The sequence below is a fragment of the Lissotriton helveticus genome, chromosome 3_1, assembly GCF_964261635.1.
Source record: "Lissotriton helveticus chromosome 3_1, aLisHel1.1, whole genome shotgun sequence".
Taxonomy (NCBI): Eukaryota; Metazoa; Chordata; class Amphibia; order Caudata; family Salamandridae; genus Lissotriton; species Lissotriton helveticus.
The window spans coordinates 1098675987-1098695822 of NC_136061.1; the positions used below are offsets into that span (position 1 = coordinate 1098675987).

General features: G+C 51.1%; 1 protein-coding gene across 1 annotated transcript in view; it reads left to right on the forward strand.

The window, feature by feature from the left end:
- The first annotated feature begins 7270 nt into the window (after positions 1-7270).
- PLA2R1 (phospholipase A2 receptor 1) overlaps positions 7271-19836 on the forward strand; it is a 974624-nt gene continuing 962058 nt past the window's right edge. Inside the window, exon 1 of the mRNA XM_078681678.1 lies at positions 7271-7477. Within this exon, the coding sequence (XP_078537804.1) occupies positions 7366-7477 (112 nt within the window). The 5' untranslated portion in view covers positions 7271-7365. The remainder of the gene's footprint in view (positions 7478-19836) is intronic.

A 19836-nucleotide genomic window follows, 5' to 3' on the forward strand; every position in this document is an offset into this window, starting at 1 on the left:
CATGAACACCATCCACTCCGGCTCACCGTCAGATCCCTGCCTTGCCATGCCTCCACCACATCTTCAACAAAGCAAGCTCCACCATTGCACCCCATCTCCGCAAGATCATCAACAACTCCTTTGAGACGTTCCCGGAGAGCTGGAAGCACTCCAAGATCAACGCCTTACTCAAAAAATTCAAGGCGGACCCTAAGGACCTCAAGAACATCCGGCCCATCCCCCTACTCCCGTTCCTGGTGAAAGTCATCGAGAAGATTGTCAACAGGCAACTGTCCTCCTTCCTGGAAGAGAACAACAACCTGGACCCGTCCCAATCCGTATTCCGCAGCAACCACAGCACCGAAACAGCCCTCATCGCCACCACTGACGATATCAGGACTCTGGTGGACAATGGAGAAACCACGGCACTCATCCTCCTTGACCTTTCGGCCGCCTTCGACACCATCTGCCACCACAACCTTCGCACAAGTCTCCACAACCCAGGGATCCACAACAAAGCCCTGGACTGGACCATCTCCTTCCTCACCAGCAGAACCCAGAGTGTCTCCATTTTGATCCAAAGACACCAAGATCATCTGCGGCGTACCCCAAGGATCATCCCTCAGCCCGACACTCTTCAACATCTACATGGCACTGCTCGCCAACATCGTCCGATCGCATGACCTCAATATAATCTCAAACACCGACGACACACAGCTGATCCTCACCCTCACCAAGGCCCCCAACACCGCCAAAATCAACCTCCACGAATTAATGAAGGCCGTCGCCGAATGGATGAAGTACTGAAAGTGAACTCGGACAAGACGGAGGTCCTCATCCTCAGCTCCACCCCCTCCGCCTGGAATGACTCCTGGTTGCCGGCCACGCTGGGAGCTGCACCGATGCCCAGCGACCACGCATGCAATCTGGGGTTCATCCTGGACTCATCGCTGTCAATGACCCAGCAAGTCAACGCTGTCTCCTCCTCCTGCTTCAACACCCTCTGCATGCTCTGCAAGATCTACAGATGGATCCCCACCGGAACCAGAAGGACGGTCACCCAGGTCCTCGTCAGCAGCAGACTGGACTACGGCAACGCCCTCTATGCGGGAACCTCGGCCAAACTCCAGAAACTACTACAACGCATACAGAACGCCTCTGCACGCCTCATCCTCGACATCCCCCGCCACAGCCACATCACATCCCACCTGAGAGACCTGCACTGGCTCCCCGTCAACAAGAGGATCACCTTCAAGCTCCTCACCCATTCTCACAAACCACTCCACAACACCGGATTAGCATACCTCAACAAACAATTCACCTTCTACACCCTTAAACGCCAGCTTCGATCCGCTGACCTCGCCACCGTCCCCTGCATTCAACAAGCAACTTCCGGCGGCAGATCATTCTCCCACCTCGCCGCCAAGACATGGAACACCCTCCCCATCCACCTGCGGCAGACCCAGGACCTGCTGACCTTCAGGAGATTCCTCAAGACCTAGCTGTTCGAGCAGTAGCAGCACCCCCCTCCCTCAGCGCCTTGAGACCCTCACAGGTGAGTAGTGCGCTCTACAAATGCATTGATTGATTGATTTTTTGTGTGTGTTTCACTAGTTGTATGACCCCGAGGCTCTTGACTCCTATGGTTCTTCTTCTGAGTCTGATCTGCATTGACCCGAGCCATGGTGGCCTGTGTTGCTTTAATGGTTAATGCTACAGCTATGCTGATCAAGTGCTTTTCTTTGTCTTTGATCGCAAAATGTTCTTCATCGTCCAGTTTTTCATTATCAAATGAACATCCATCACTGTGCCACCAGGAAAATGAATGTTGAGAGGCGAAGTAATGGGCCTTAATTAATTTGTACGCCTTTCGAGTCAGTGTATTCTGACGTTTTGTTGTGCGTCCAGGTTCACCACTCAGGATGTTGACACAGTCCTGGAACAAGTACAAATCTGCGCCTGGGTGGGACAGGTTACTGAGGTGAGGTAATGGACGGTAGCATTTGCAATGAATGAGTCATGACTGGGCCTGGCAATGCACCTGACTGACTTAAACATCCATGAGTGCCCATGAAGCTTCAAAATGAAATGAGCACTTAGCCCCCGACACAAAATCTACCTCTGTGTAAATAAACCGCTTCAAGAAGGCCTCACCTCAAAATAAAACACCAACCCCCTTGGGACCCTCCAAAAAGCAAAAGCATACTCCGGCCCTGAAGCTATCACAGGAGTCCAGGGCAAGCCTCCTCCGAGCCAATGGCAAGCGTCTTTCACGGTACATGAGGAGAGACTTTCTGAGGGCTCTTTGGCATCCTCCTCGAAGCCCAAGGCTTGACAGTGACACAGACAGTTATTTAATTTATCATGAATATATTGTTTTTATTTTCATGTGAAAATTCAACAGTGCATACTACTGTCTCGAGCTAGTCGCTGGAAAGGTTCACCGTCCTTCTTGCCATGTCGGGGGGGACACAGAACCCTCCTTTCTTGCGCCGCAACACTTGCTCCTCTCCCAGTGTGACTGGTCCTTGCTGGGATGCTTGAAGATGTAAGCTTTCTTGAGTAGCTACTTCTACTCAGATGGAGTAGTTATGCAAATGAGAGTTGACTTAACTACTTTCATCACAAGTAATCCCTTGTTGTGCTTGACTGTTGTGCTCTTAGCTTGTACAAATCGGAGTGGGGTTCATAAAACTCTACATATAAGATTCCGAAATGTGCACCGTTTCATCCAGGCCCGCTGCTCTGGGTTCCAAGATTTGGTTAGTGAGGAGAGATTCCACGCCAGCTAAACGTGTCTCAGTCTCCTTCCCTGTCCTGTGTGTGTGCTTAGTGCTCATGCGTGTGTGTGTGCTTGTCCCTCATTTTAGAAATCCTGGCCTGAACCCAGTCCTCTCTGACTACACTGGACACAGAAGAACAATCTTCCATCAGTACTAACGGCACAATACCGAGCTGCTGCTTTCACCATAATCTGAGGGCACCGCATTTCACACCTCCTTAATTCACATTGCCACCCTCGTCTCACTGATGACAACAATACACACCGACACCGACGCCGCTTCCTGCACCATGGCCTGGGGGCACCGCTCGCAAGTTACTCGATGGACCGCCCCACCCCACATGTGACCATGGCCCACCGGCTCTGGCGCCATCATCTCCAGACCATCAATCGATGCCGCTGATTGCACCGTGACCTGTATGCCCCACAAACCACATTGCCCCGTCTTAGACCATAGCCTTGGGTCTACAGTCAACAGTGCTTCAGCAATGACAACAACACTGCCTGCCCGTTGAGGAAAATGAAATTTTGCCTGACCAAGATGCCCCCTGCGTATACCCTATGTTACATGTATGTGCATGCCATCCATGCACTTCCTCGTAGTGGCCTGAATCACTAGGCCCCTGCAATCATGTCCTGCATTAGAAATGCCAGTCATCAAAGTCTCCCAAACGTTAAGGTAGCATAAGGCCCATGTATTTGCATTTCATGACTCCTGACACACTGAAGCTGCAGTTACGTCCCTCTGACCTCGCATACTTCTAGCTCAGCCGATAGAAGCCCAGCAAGAGGCCTGCCAAGACAGTATTATGAATAACAGTTATCTGTTTGCTTTACAGAATCACGTTTCAGCCTGGTGAAGAAGGTGCACAGAACCCGTCCGAGGGAGATAGGGCCTAGCCATTCTGTCTCCATTTAAGTAAATCACAGTGCTTGCATCCATAGAAGAGCTCACAGCCCTCATGCAATGAACGAATAAATATGCCCTCTCTGTCTTTTAGTGATGAACAACTATTGCTTCAGATAATACATCCCCTGACTCTAGATATCAGTTGTACTAGATGTGCTGGTCGCCTTGACACAAGAGATCTCTCTACTAGGTTGAAAGTCAGCTTCCTCCCAGTTACACGTCAAATGCACGTCATGCTCAAAGTTGCACAATTAGGGCATAGTTCCAGCTAGCTATCCAAACTCCTCCTCTAAGTACCCACCCACCTATGACACCTACCTATCACCTACCTATGACTCATCAAAGTGTACACCCACATGTTCTTATCTCTTTCTTTCTCTGCTCTGCCTCGAGCGTTCCTTCCTACGTCCTATGTACAAGATAAAATGTATATAACCCATGTTCAGTAAATAATTGTTAGAAGACCCTTCCTGAACCTCTGTGGTGATGGAACTGATTCTCCCTTTGACTCGAGTTATTGGAATAAAGCCCATTTTAACTTGGACACCACGGATCCTGTCTCTCATTTGATGCATGATACTTTGTTAATGCCTAGAAATTCTGCCAGGGTAATATTTTATTTACCACACCGTGACCTGTGAGTACTGCAGCGAGCACTGCCCCACTTCGCACCGCAGCCCTGGTCTCACTAACACCACTGGACCCCATCACAGAGCCACTGTCTGCACCGTTACCTGAGGGCACAGCATGCTGCACCGTTCCACTTCGCCACAGCCCAACGCCACTGATGCGGGCACTCCTGACTTCAACCTCACAGAGCTCGATCTGCAACACATGTGACTTCAAGGGCCCGACGACTCTGCAGCGACCTCTGAATCCGATGCTAGCTGACGACTGCCGATGCCGTCGGTGCCGCACCTTCGGATCTCATTGCAAGGTCCCAGACGCCCTGCATTTTCTAGGTGCTGTTTGGGGGTCTTCCGACACCATAGCTGGCCTACGACCTCGCGGTCAGACTGAACTGTTGGATTTGTTGGTTCACAACACCTTGATAGCCCAGGACAGAGCTATCGGCTTCAAGGAACAGTATTTTAGGTCTATTTTTGCAATATTCTTATTTTGATTACCATATGTTGGATTTTTATCGTTTTGGTCTTGTTTAACACACAAACATATTGGCTATTTTTCTAAAACTGGTGTGGTGTCCTTTTGTACTGTTTTTACGGTATTACTGTATGTTATGTGCAAATGCTTTACACTTTGCCTCTGAGATAAGCCTGCCTGCTTGTGCCAAGCTACCAAGGGGGTAAGCAGGGGTTATTTTAGAAGTGCAATCCCCTTATCCTGACTAGAAGAAAGGGACCCTACTTTGACAGGGTACAAACCAGCAAACTCTAGACCCCCATTTCTAACAGCTAGCCTGTGGGCCTCACTTCTGTGACACAGGTAAAAAGGACCTGTTCACTCCTACTGATCGCTACATGGTATGCTGCCACCACAACGCTCGTGTTGCTTAACTTCTTGTAAAAGCAGTAGCCTTTCACCACTCTGAGAGCAGACCTTTTGGAGCCCCTCCCAGTTCAACAAGATCGCAATGCGAGATACAGGCCAATGCCATGGCGCACACGTATGATCCGTGTTTGCCTATGGCAACAAAAATCACCATTAGAGATCCAGACATCAATACAGTTGGAGCACTCAGGGCAGCAGTGCATGTCCAATACAATGCAGAGGACTTTTCGGTCCTGATAACATATGTACAGATAACCGAAGCAAAAAGGCCCTGTGCACTCAACCCACAATACCTTTTCTGTCTCAACAAGGGCGCAATGCCCCTGTGTACACCAGCACATCTAGTTAGAGATACATTGTGGAACCAACAAAAGACAATGCACCTTTTACATAATGCAGCCCCTGAAGACTCACGCCCAGAGTGCTAAGGGCTTGTGTTGCCCTTGCATCATAGAAGGTGACGCAAGCCCTTACGTCAAATTTTCTAAGCCTCGCAAAGCCACCTTGCATGGCACTGCGTCATTAAGTAAATCTAGAGTAACACAAGGCAGCGAAATTGTCTGCCTCGCATTACTCTGTATTGGGAAGGCGTTCCATAGGTGGAGCGAGGGTGTTCCCATGCATCGACTCATGGTTTTTTGTGCATTCCAAGAATTACTAAAACTAATAAACTTGGGAATGCTTAAAAAATGCTATACCATCCCAACTGAGAAGCAACAAGGAGAAATATTTTATTCCTCCTTGTTATGTCCTCTTTCTATGTGTGCTGCATCCAGCAGAACATGTAGAAAGAGGAAAAAGCCTCTTAGGATTGTTTTTGTGCAGGGTGGTATCCCTTTCTACAGAAAACAATCCTGCCTGTAACACAGGCATCCGTGCACCATGGTGCAAAGGTGCAGCAGAGGCACTTAGGGGCTTAATCATTAGAGCCCTTGGTCACTTTTGCACTACATAATGTGGTACATGTGTGACTCAGGGATCCGTATCAGATTTATGAAGCCACACAAAGCCACCCTGCATGGCTTTGAGTGGCCTCATAAATCTTGAGTAAGGCAACGCAGAGCAAATCACTGCGTCGGCTTACTCTGCGCCCTTGAGCCAGTCCATGGGCGACGAAATGGGTTTGCCAATGCAACACCTATGGAATTTGACGCCGCCCCAGATTTACAAGATCATGTAAACCTGGGGAAGCGCCAAATCCTTACGCCTCCCGAGGTAAGGCTTAACGATAAGAAATATCTTTATTTCTTCGAACTTTTTCCTCTTTCCATGTGTGCTGCATTCTGCAGGACTCCTATAAAGACGAAAATACCTCTTAGGTTTGTTTTTGTGCAGAAAGGTGCCCTTTCCTCCACAAAAACAATCCTGTATGCAATGGAGGCACTCTTGCACCATGGTGCATGAATGCCTACATTGCTGCTAAGCTGCCGAGACGTTGCCAGTGCATAGGTAAAGGACGGGAATGCACCGTATTGCATAAATATGGTGCATTACTTCCCTTTCACTTTGGCATAGGGTAGTACAGCAAGCTGCCTTACTGTGCTGCCCACCCTGAATCCCATAAATGAGTGCCTTAGTGCATCAGCGCAGGGATCGACAGAAATGTCACATCTTAATAGATATGGCGCGTGCTGTCTCCCTGTCACGCAGCACAGCAACTTGTCTTGCTGCGTTGAGTGACTTTTTAGTAAATGAGGGCCTTCTCTACCATTATACCTCCTGTCCTTGAATATTTTAGAGAAAATTAGAAATTGCCCAAATGCTTAAAAAAGAGTTGCAAAGAGCCACTTCTGAAAAAAAATCTAGTAATAGAGAAGGGATTCTATGCTTTTGTGGGATATTCCTTCCCCAAATATCTCAGCTAGAGGGATGTTTGGATTTGACAGCAAGGAAAAGTGCAGACTGAAAACTCCAGGAGGTGAGAGGTACTCTGCAGTATTATTTATAATTCTATCTGTGTCCTTGGGCAGGCTGCGAGATGTCTACTGCCCTCAATCCACAAACCTGGGCGGGCCCTCCTGTCCCCCTCACCCCTCCCTGCTCTTGGCACCGCCCTCTCAGCGCTCACAGGAGCTGCTTTGGACCGAGAGCACGCACTGAAAATCGTTCCAAAGTGGCGAAGGCATCGCTTCAATAATACTAACATTTTCGGGCGTCTGATTCGTCGCCTGACTCTGGCGCAATGCTGCGTGATGCGAGCCTGGCATGGTGGGTGCTGACGATGCTGACGTCGTCCTGGGGGTCTGCGGGAGAAGATGCGGTTCTGAGCCTGGAGCAACTCAGCAACTTCTTCAGTGAGTGAAGAGAGCAGCCTCTGTCGATCGATTTCTGTGGAAAGATTTTTTTTTAAGTTGAAGTAAGGGGAATGTGTCAATTTTGAGCTGCGTGCAACATAACAAAAAAAAAGGCGCTGTCGCGTTTTGTCCACTTCTCTGTAGTACTTGCATTGTAACAGTGAAAGTTACCAGCGTCGTAACCTTTCTCCCCAAACATGATAAAGCGCAACACCAAACTGTGCAACGTTGTTAGTAGCATTGTAAAGTTAGAGTCCGGGAGTTGTAGGGTGCATGAGGATGCCAGATGTGTTCCGCACATTCCAATGGGGTGGTATTACCACAAATTTTTTAAGGGGAAATAATGTCCCCTATAACATTTAGCTTCTCTGGACTGGTACTGAGAGGGATTTTTCTAACCTCTCACAGTTAAATGGCACTGCCGTTGAAACCGAGGAGTGGGGTAGGAATGTATGCCTTCATAATGTTATAATTTTACCAAATCTAAATCATGTATTTTTTTCACGTGTTTTTAAATAATGTCCCTTTTTCACTTGCATTTAAAAAAATGAGTTTTAACAAGAAATATAACCATTGCCAAGCCGTTTAGAGAGAAAGTGACTACTGTATGCTCTTAAAAGGATGGGACTACAAATTAGGGGACTCGTCCTTTTGCTCTGAGATTAGCCTTGCATTCAATGTGTTTCACGGGCGAAGAATGCAAGGGTTAATCAGACTCGTATGACCTAGTTTGAAAATGTTTACATAACATCCCTGCCCTCCAAGCAAGTCCGTCTGCTAGACTTCCAGTGGGAACGAGATGCTTTTAAGAATCGCTAGGGTGGATTAAAAACATTTTTGCATTTCAAGAGAAGGCAGTCACGTGATACCATGGGCACGCTATAGGCAATAACAAACGGAAATATGTCAGAGGTTTTTGAGACCATGCACTCCGGGCTGGACTCAGAATCAAAGCCAGTCTTGGACATTTTATGAATAGGGCTTTTTTTATTGAAGTAATTGAGAGGGAGTGAGTTGTGTTTCCAAAACATACAAAAAGAAAATGTGCCAAATGTGGGATTTTGCTGCACATTCTCCATATGTATTACCTGATGTGATGACTTGAGTTTTCGAAGAAGAGCCAAACAAATATACATTACTTCAAAGCAATGTCATCTTCAACCCTAGCAACACCTACCTATGATACTTAAATTTACATATCCACCTACCTAACCCACCACGAAAACCACTTGAAATTACTACACAGATCACGGTACCTGAGAGAGCACTAGTCTGAGAAAAAAAAATGTATAAGTGCATCATATTTACAAGCACGTAGTTAGTTAACATATACCTTGCACCAGAGTGTCTTATATTTAGTAGTGAAACGTATAGAGTGTTTAAGTAGGGTAACAATAATCGTAACAGTGTGAGACAATGTAGAAATGTTGGAATGAATATGAAAACCTCACGTTCTCATGTTAAAGGAATCATGTAAGAGTTAAGTGGAACTTTACGAAACCAGTATATTGTGTAGGCCTCATGGCAATTCACAGAAAATCTAAACGTGCTGCTAAAATAATGTGAGGTGGGGTTAACATGGTTCTTCCAAAAAGTATTATCGAATTTAGTTTGAAATATATGCTTTATAGATGTGTGCTTTAAGAAATGTATGTTAGTTAAGAATGCTGTTTAAATCAAGTTAAATGTTTTCAGAGTGCAGGGACCCGCTTCATGTAAATCAAGTAGGGCCCGAACTGATAGGGATGTTCTTTTTGATCTGTAATGTGCTCGTTAGAGGAGAAGTCGAGAGGTGCCAAGTACAGAGCTTTCCATAATGCTTTATGACCTATAGATATGGTGGAGTTTGGAATTTGAGGCCCACTGTAGGACGGCCTGTATGCAGGTGCGAGGGGTCCTAATCAGTCGAAATGAATGGAGCTTTGTTCAGTGGCGCTTGGCGCAGGCCTGTAGGAGTCTTCAGGAATTTCAGGGGGTATCGGCGCACTGGAGAAGAAGCCTGGGAGCCAAGGTCAACTTTAACGAGGGTCTTGAAGAGTACCATCATGGAGTTTACCCCGCAAAGATGTACCACGTGAGGGGCGTCCCGAGGGGCGTTCCTATCGGAAATGTGATTTGGTATTAGGGAAAGCGACCCGGGAGGAGAGTAGAGCAGATGATTTTGGGAGCCTAAGGAAGCGGATGGGTAGGCAGATAGACTGATCAGGAGAGACCCATTATCAGAGAAGAGACAAAGAGAAGTGCGTGATCTTCTTAGGAAGTCACCACGGCTGACACCTAGAGGGGTAAAGATCTTGTTAAGTAGGTGTTAGAACCGGGAGTCTCTGGTTGGCAAAGGTAAGTACCTTGGCCCAAGTAGGGACCCCTAGCTCCGGTCAGGGCAACGGAATAACCCTCTGAGATAACCCCTGCTCACCCTCTAGGTAGCATGGCGCGAGCAGTCTAGGCTAAACTCGGAGACAATGTGGATAACATTTGCACTTAACACAACAGCAATTCCCAATCCACCACAAACTGAGACCACACAGGTAAGTATATATAAAATATAACTTTATCTAGTTTCAGCATGTAAATGAAGCAGTTGCATGATAATCACTTCTTTAGAACAGATAGCATTTCTAGTTTAAAGGTTGCACGTTAAACACTTCACCTAGAACAAGGTTGCACTTAATTCTTAATTGGTCTTTCTTAATCTCAGGAAGTTCTCAAAACAAATGTCTCTAGTCTCTTAAATCAGCACTCAAAAATATGGCCACTGATTTATATGCCATTCGCTCTCAAAACGAGCAAGCAAACAATGCCAATGTAAAACAACTATCCCCCAAGGGTCCCCTGGCTTCAGGGACCACAAGCGCTTCTTGCGCGGCTCACCCGGTATCCTGGGCGAGGGAGGACTTCTTTCCTTGTGCTTGTAGTGACGCGGGTCCCCCAGGGGCACCTCGCGGGTGCCGGCTCAGTGTTGCTCCCGCCCGGCCGGTCTCAGGACGCTCTCCGCCCGCTCTGGATCCTTCACAGAGCAGCGGGGAGCAGAGACGGCAGGCCAGGGGCTGGAGCACTTACGGAGATCCCTCGGCGAGGTCAGGTCACTTCTTCCCGGGCCCGGCGGTGATCTCGCTGATTCCTCGGCTTCCTCGCGAAGGCAGCCAATCCCCTCGCGGCTCCTCAGGCGAGCCTCCACAGCACCCGGGAGTCAGCCAATGGCAGTGCGGCTCCCGGGACAGTAAACAATGACGCTCCGCGACTCCGGCCAATCACGGCCCACTACTGCTGATGACGCTGCGCCGCACGGGCCAATCCCGTCGCGGCGTTAGTGAGGGGGCTCGGCTCCCTCCACCAATGGGAGCGCGGCGGCTTCGTTCTTCGCCGCGGCAGCGCCTGGACCTCTAGGCAAGTTACGGGGGGGGTTCCTGGCTCCGGGCCGCGGTGGTGATTTGGCGGCAAAGGGTTTTCAAGGGCGCTGGTCCCGATGAGACCCCCCTCTCGACCTCTCCACCACGTTGGAGCGGATTTCACGAGGGGAGGCGCCACAAGCCTCCAACCCTCATAGGAAATGTGCCGATGAGCACACCGATCCCTTCCTCACGCTCCGCAGTCGAGTACACCACGCCCCCGGTCCACAACAGCACGATCTTGCAGCTGTTTTCTGGCAAAGCTTTAGGAACCTTTAGCCCTGGGTTCCCAGCAGGAGGCCAGCTCTTCTCAGGCCCTTGGAGATTCAGTAAAGACACAGCACACAGCAAAGTCTTGGTAGGTTCAAGCAGGCAGGGTCACAGCACGCAGCAAAGTCCCTTTCCCCTCTTCAGCTTTCAGTGGCCACAGCAGAACAGGTCAGCCCTTAGAGCACACAGCAAGGCAATCTTCCTTTAGTTCTCTCGCCGTCTTCCTTCCAGCAGAGGGTCCGTCTTGGTTGTAGAATTTCAGAATCTAACTTTCTGCAGACAGGGGTCCTTTCCTTATACCCCCAATGTCTTTGAAGTTCTTGGTGCATGGAGGCCCTGGGTCCAGTCTAAACCAGTTCTGGGGGTTGCGGAGCACTGAGGTGTCTCTGGCTTTCTTCTTCCTGTCAGCTTCAGGGCCAGGGGGGTCAGTTGACCACCAGGAGAGAGCGAATGTGGGGGAGGTAGGCAGGCACAGCCCAGCACCTATCTGGCATTCCTTCCTCCCTCCTCCCAAGCAAGCAGATGTGCCCTTTCATCCCCAGGATGGCTCCGACCCTCTCCTCTGGGGCTCTGCAGCCCCTTCCTGTCACATCCAGACCAGGCAGACATTCCACAAACCCAGGCACATAGAAAAAGGTTTAGACAAGAGAACAGCTACTTTCTAAAAGTGCTATTCTCCAACACAGGATTTAAAAACACCCTTCACTAAAAGATGTGTCATTAAATTCTGAGTCCAGGGATATCTCTCATGGATGTTCCATCTTGTTCCTATAGGGAGATAGGCTGGGATCCAATGGGACCAGCCTCCCCAGGCTACCCTAGGGAGCCCTACAGCCCTACAGCAGTGAGCACGCAAAGTGGCTGCTGCTCTCTACCAGAGCATGTTACCTGCACTAGTACACGCTCTACCCTATCCATTCACTGCACCCTACCCAGGGGGGTACCTGGAGTCTTCCATAGGGGTGGCTGATGTGCACAGACAGGGGAGGGTTAAGCCCAGCCAGTGGGGACACTGGCCAGGCTGACATGGCAGTCACTGACTGCACACAGGCTCTGCGCTGGCAGGCCTGAGTCACCATTTTAAAGCTACTCATGTGGGTGGCGCAATCCGCGCTGCAGGCCCACTAGTAGCATTTGTCATCACCGGCCCTGGCACACACAGTGCACTTTACTAGGGACTTCGGGGTGCTACAAATATGCCAATCAGGTATATTCACTCAATATCACAGTTTACAGAGGGAGCACTTACCCTCTGACACTGATCAGCAGTGGCAGAGGGTCCAAAGCATCTAAACCAGCAAAAACGAAATCCAGCACAGCATCAAAACACATGAGTCAGAGGCAAAAAGATGGGGGAAGAACCACGCCAAAAGGTGTCAGGTCTAACACGTGTCCCCTCCAGCTGAAAGTGGGGAGAACTACCCAACCTCTTGGGAGTCCTCATCACTAAGGCGGAAGAATCTGGACAGACCGTCAGCGTTGGCGTGTTCTGTACCAGGGCGGTGCTCCACCGTAAAGTCCATCCCCTGTAGGGAAATGGACCACCTCAACAATTTTGGATTCTCACCCCTCATCTGCATTAACCATCTGAGGGGCCTGTGGTCGGTCTGAACGCGGAAGTGAGTCCCAAACAGGTAGGGCCTCAGTTTCTTCAGAGCCCAGACCACAGCGAAAGCTTCTCTTTCAATGGCACTCCATTTCTGTTCCCTGGGGATTAGCCTCCGGCTAATGAAAGCCACAGGTTGGTCTCCTCCCTCATCATTGATCTGTGAGAGCACTGCTCCCACGCCTTGCTCTGAAGCGTCAGTTTGCACAATGAACTCACTTGAAAAGTCAGGTGCCTTAAGCACCGGTGCTGTGCACATGGCAGTTTTGAGGGTGTCAAAAGCAGTTTGACAGGCCTCAGTCCAATTCACTTTCCTGGGCTGATTCCTAGATGTCAGCTCTGTCAAAGGGGCCACAATGGTGCCATAGCCTTTGACAAACCGTCTGTAATACCCGGTGAGACCTAGAAAGGCTCTCACCTCCGTCTGGGTCTTGGGGGGTTCCCAAGCCAGAATGGTATCAATCTTCGCCTGTAGGGGCGCCACCTTGCCGCTCCCCACCTGGTGTCCCAAGTACACCACAGATCCCTGCCCTATCTGGCATTTACTGGCCTTGATAGTGAGGCCTGCCTTCTGCAGAGCCTTCAACACTTCAGTGAGGTGTTGCAGGTGTTCCTCCCAAGTGGAGCTGAACACCGCAATGTCATCCAGGTAGGCTGCGCTGAATTGCTCCAGCCCTGCCAGTACCTGGTTGACCAATCTCTGAAATGTGGCGGGGGCATTTTTCAACCCAAAGGGCATGACACGAAACTGGAAGTGTCCTTCTGGCGTTGAAAATGCTGACCTCTCCTTTGCCCCGTCAGTTAAGGCAATCTGCCAGTACCCTGAAGTCAAATCAAAAGTACTCAGGTACTGGGCAGCTCCCAACCGATCCACCAGCTCATCAGCTCTGGGGATGGGGTGCGCGTCAGTCTTCGTGACCGCATTGAGCCCACGGTAGTCCACGCAGAACCGAAGTTCTGGGGTGCCACCGGGGGTAGCAGCTTTCTTAGGCACTAAGACCACTGGGCTAGCCCAGGGGCTGCTGGAGGGCTCAATAACCCCAAGCGCCAACATCTTGGAAACTTCTTCCTTGATGCTAGCTCTGACCTTGTCAGCCACCCTGTAAAACTTCTGTTTCACAGGCATGCTGTCTCCAGTGTCCACGTCGTGGACGCACCACTTGGTGACACCTGGGATCAGGGAGAACAGTGGGGCGAACTGACCCAAGACTTGGCGACAGTCCTCCTGCTGTTCTGGGGTCAGGGTGGGGGAGAGGACCACCCCATCCACCGACCCATCTTGCTCCTTGACTGCCAGGAGGTCAGGGAGAGGATCACTATCCTCCTCCCCTCCAACATCTGTAGCCATGAGCATAGTCACTTCAGTCCTCTCAAAGTGGGGTTTGAGGCGGTTCACATGTAGCACTCTCAGGGGCTGCCTGGGAGTCTTCAGGTTAACCAAATAGGTAACCTCGCTCTTGCGCTCCACCACCTCATATGGGCCAGACCACTTGTCACGGAGCGCACAAGGCTCCACTGGCGCCATCACCCACACCTTCTGACCAGGTTGGAACTCAACCAGAGAAGTATTCTGGTCATACCACCTCTTCATTTCCTCCTGGCTAGCCTCCAGGTTCTCTTGAGCGAGCTTCCTGAAGCGCTTAGTCTGGTTGCGAATGGCCAGCACATAGCTGAACACATCCTGAGGGGTTTTCCCACGGGATTTCTCCCACCCCTCCTTCACCAGAGCCAGAGGTCCTCTGACAGGGTGGCCATACAGCAACTCAAAGGGACTGAACCCTAATGATTTCTGAGGCACCTCCCTGTAGGCAAACAACAGGCATGGCAACAAGACATCCCATTTCCGCCTCATGGGCTCTTCCAGGCCCATAATCATGCCCTTCAATGTGCGGTTGAATCTCTCAACCAAACCATTTCCTTGAGGGTGGTAAGGAGTGGTGAATTTGTAAGTCACCCCACACTCACTCCACAGGGACTTCATATATTTAGAAATGAAGTTTGTCCCGCGGTCCGAAACGACCTCCTTCGGAAATCCCACCCGGGAAAAGATCCCCATCAGGGCACGGCCCACCACTGGGGCGGTGACTGTCCTGAGCGGAAGGGCTTCCGGGTACCGAGTGGCATGGTCCACCAAGACCAGGATAAACCTGTTGCCTAGGGCCGTCTTGGGATCCAGGGGCCCCACGATGTCAATGCCCACCCGCTCAAAAGGGGTGCTCACCACGGGAAAGGGTTGGAGGGGTGCCACACGCTTCCCTCCACTCTTGCCACTGGCCTGACAAGTCTGACAAGACTTACAAAAGGCAGAGACGTGCGTCTTCATCTGGGGCCAGTAGAAATGGGTGACAAGCCTGTGATAGGTCTTGTCTTGCCCCAGATGTCCTGCGAGAGGCACGTCATGAGCCAGACCCAGTAGGAAGCTCCTGAAGCGCTCCGGTACCACCAGCACACGGGCTGCGCCGGGCTCAGCGAACTTAGGCTCACTATAAAGTAAGTCATCCTCCCAATAGATCAAATGCTCCTTGGACCCCAGGCCTGCGGCCTGGTCAGCAGCCTGCTGCCGCACACCAATGAGAGAAGGGCACTCCTTCTGAGCCTGGCAGAATTCCTCCCTGGAGGGACCACCCTCTTGCTGCCACTGGGACAGCTCAGGCAATTCCCCTAGTTCGGCCACCTGCTCCCCCGTCGGTTCCAGGGCATCCCCCTCTGGGTCTGCCTCCTCCTGGACCGTGGGAACAGTGGGGGCCGGTTTCCCGCGCCCTCTACCCCTTCCTCTCTTGGCAGGTCCCTGGGCCATTGTTCCAGGCTCCAGCTCTGTTAGACCGCCCTCTCGTATTGTCATTGCACGGGTGGACACACAGATCCACGCAGGCAAACCCAACATCTCCAAGTGAGTCCGGTGCTCCACCTCTTTCCATGGGGAGCTCTCCAGGTCATTACCTAATAGACAATCTACAGGCAAGGCATCACTTACTACAATCTCCAAAATACCGGAGACTCCTCCCCATTCAAATGGAACTTTCGCCAGCCTGCAGTAGCGCACTGAACTGTCAGCTGCCACCACAGGCCGGAGTACCTGGGGAACAATTTGCTCTTCAGACACCCACTGACACCTAACAGATGTCACGCTGGCCCCTGTGTCTCTCAGAGCTTCCACCACCTGTCCATTGATGGTCACCTTCTGCCCGTATTTCTTAGTGTTTTGGGGCAGCAAGGTTTCCTGGGCCATCTCTCGGTCTCCTAAGGAGACAAGGGTCATCACTGCTAACCCTTCCTCCCCACTAGAGATCAAATCCCCTCCCAAAGCTACACTGGCCAATGCCGGTGCTGGAGCACCAGAAGGTGCTGGAGGTTTCTTTGGACATTTGGGAGCAATGTGCCCCACCTGCCCACATGTAAAGCAGGTAGGTGGGGGCCTGTTGTCCTGCTTGCCCTTACGGGGCCAGGACTTCTTAGCCTTGGGGGGTTGAGACACCTTCTCCTGGGAACCAGTTTGGGGCCCTTTAGAAGACTCCTTTTGATTACCCGTGTCCCCCCCACTCTTCTGCTGGGGACCCTGTCCACCCTTGGCTGGGGTACTTACCACCCCCTTGTGGACCCTGGTGCTAGTCCACCGGTCCGCCTCTTTAGCAAGCTCACTGGGATCAGTTAACTTACTATCCAAAAGATGCTGGCGCAGCTCTGGGACACACAAACTACTTAAGTGCTCCCTACTAATCAAGTGACACAACCCCACATAATCAGTAACTTTGCTGCCCTTCATCCAACCTTCCAGTGCACGCGTGTACATACTCACACACTCCACCCAAGTACTTGAATCAAGCTTCTTGAAGTTCCTAAACCTCTGGCGGTACTGTTCAGCAGTGAGCCCATACCTGAGGCACAAAGCCTCCTTCATGGCGGAGTAGGACAAAGCATCCTCTGCTTCTAAGGGTGCCAAAACATCCCTCCCAGAGGCCTCAAAATGCTTCCACAATCCTGCTCCCCAATTCTTCTCAGGCACTTCATTCATCCTTAGGGCTAGTTCATACGCTCTAAACCACGCATAAATATCATCACCCCTCTGATAATTCTGTACCAGATCCTTTGGTATGTATACCTTACCCGCCTGTACTGGTTGTGCGCTGCCACCATTAGAACTGGGCACCCTCTCTTTATATTTGATGGCCAATTCCTTCATGCCCCTCTCATGGGCCAAGTCGAGCTTCTTCTCCTCCAAAGCGAGAGCATCCCTTCTCTCCTGCGCCGCTCGCTCCTGCGCCTCTCTCTCAATTTCCAGGCGCAGTCTCTTCTCATCGGCGTCCGCTCTGAGTTTCAAAAGCTCAATCTCATGGGCCCTAGTTCTCTGATTCTCCTCCACTTCCTCTGGAGAAATATTCCTACTGGAGTGGGTGCTGCCGGCCCTAGACGCTGGCTTCGCCACTGGCAATTCACTGGGCCAAAACCCAATCTCCTGTGCGCCACCCTCTTCCATAGGAGCTTCTGGGACACCATGTTTGGCCTCCCACCAGGCCCTCAGAGCTGTCTGTAGCTCTTCCTTATTTGCGCCGCCCCTCACTGGGCATTCAAGCTGTTTGCAGACCTTTCTCAGTTGCTCCTTGTTATAGGTTAACAACTTCTGGATTTCAAATTCCACCTCCACGTCTCCATTCACGCTTGGCGCTTTCCGAGACATGATGCTTCCTACCCTTTTTCAACTAAAAAGGTTTCACCAAAAAGAAAAAAAGTCCTGCGCAACCTGTTCCGCTAAACTAGACTAGTGATGTACAAGAAACTACTGCCGGTCAAGTGCAATTATTAGTTCAAAATCCGCACCGCGAGCCACCAATGTTAGAACCGGGAGTCTCTGGTTGGCAAAGGTAAGTACCTTGGCCCAAGTAGGGACCCCTAGCTCCGGTCAGGGCAACGGAATAACCCTCTGAGATAACCCCTGCTCACCCTCTAGGTAGCATGGCGCGAGCAGTCTAGGCTAAACTCGGAGACAATGTGGATAACATTTGCACTTAACACAACAGCAATTCCCAATCCACCACAAACTGAGACCACACAGGTAAGTATATATAAAATATAACTTTATCTAGTTTCAGCATGTAAATGAAGCAGTTGCATGATAATCACTTCTTTAGAACAGATAGCATTTCTAGTTTAAAGGTTGCACGTTAAACACTTCACCTAGAACAAGGTTGCACTTAATTCTTAATTGGTCTTTCTTAATCTCAGGAAGTTCTCAAAACAAATGTCTCTAGTCTCTTAAATCAGCACTCAAAAATATGGCCACTGATTTATATGCCATTCGCTCTCAAAACGAGCAAGCAAACAATGCCAATGTAAAACAACTATCCCCCAAGGGTCCCCTGGCTTCAGGGACCACAAGCGCTTCTTGCGCGGCTCACCCGGTATCCTGGGCGAGGGAGGACTTCTTTCCTTGTGCTTGTAGTGACGCGGGTCCCCCAGGGGCACCTCGCGGGTGCCGGCTCAGTGTTGCTCCCGCCCGGCCGGTCTCAGGACGCTCTCCGCCCGCTCTGGATCCTTCACAGAGCAGCGGGGAGCAGAGACGGCAGGCCAGGGGCTGGAGCACTTACGGAGATCCCTCGGCGAGGTCAGGTCACTTCTTCCCGGGCCCGGCGGTGATCTCGCTGATTCCTCGGCTTCCTCGCGAAGGCAGCCAATCCCCTCGCGGCTCCTCAGGCGAGCCTCCACAGCACCCGGGAGTCAGCCAATGGCAGTGCGGCTCCCGGGACAGTAAACAATGACGCTCCGCGACTCCGGCCAATCACGGCCCACTACTGCTGATGACGCTGCGCCGCACGGGCCAATCCCGTCGCGGCGTTAGTGAGGGGGCTCGGCTCCCTCCACCAATGGGAGCGCGGCGGCTTCGTTCTTCGCCGCGGCAGCGCCTGGACCTCTAGGCAAGTTACGGGGGGGGTTCCTGGCTCCGGGCCGCGGTGGTGATTTGGCGGCAAAGGGTTTTCAAGGGCGCTGGTCCCGATGAGACCCCCCTCTCGACCTCTCCACCACGTTGGAGCGGATTTCACGAGGGGAGGCGCCACAAGCCTCCAACCCTCATAGGAAATGTGCCGATGAGCACACCGATCCCTTCCTCACGCTCCGCAGTCGAGTACACCACGCCCCCGGTCCACAACAGCACGATCTTGCAGCTGTTTTCTGGCAAAGCTTTAGGAACCTTTAGCCCTGGGTTCCCAGCAGGAGGCCAGCTCTTCTCAGGCCCTTGGAGATTCAGTAAAGACACAGCACACAGCAAAGTCTTGGTAGGTTCAAGCAGGCAGGGTCACAGCACGCAGCAAAGTCCCTTTCCCCTCTTCAGCTTTCAGTGGCCACAGCAGAACAGGTCAGCCCTTAGAGCACACAGCAAGGCAATCTTCCTTTAGTTCTCTCGCCGTCTTCCTTCCAGCAGAGGGTCCGTCTTGGTTGTAGAATTTCAGAATCTAACTTTCTGCAGACAGGGGTCCTTTCCTTATACCCCCAATGTCTTTGAAGTTCTTGGTGCATGGAGGCCCTGGGTCCAGTCTAAACCAGTTCTGGGGGTTGCGGAGCACTGAGGTGTCTCTGGCTTTCTTCTTCCTGTCAGCTTCAGGGCCAGGGGGGTCAGTTGACCACCAGGAGAGAGCGAATGTGGGGGAGGTAGGCAGGCACAGCCCAGCACCTATCTGGCATTCCTTCCTCCCTCCTCCCAAGCAAGCAGATGTGCCCTTTCATCCCCAGGATGGCTCCGACCCTCTCCTCTGGGGCTCTGCAGCCCCTTCCTGTCACATCCAGACCAGGCAGACATTCCACAAACCCAGGCACATAGAAAAAGGTTTAGACAAGAGAACAGCTACTTTCTAAAAGTGCTATTCTCCAACACAGGATTTAAAAACACCCTTCACTAAAAGATGTGTCATTAAATTCTGAGTCCAGGGATATCTCTCATGGATGTTCCATCTTGTTCCTATAGGGAGATAGGCTGGGATCCAATGGGACCAGCCTCCCCAGGCTACCCTAGGGAGCCCTACAGCCCTACAGCAGTGAGCACGCAAAGTGGCTGCTGCTCTCTACCAGAGCATGTTACCTGCACTAGTACACGCTCTACCCTA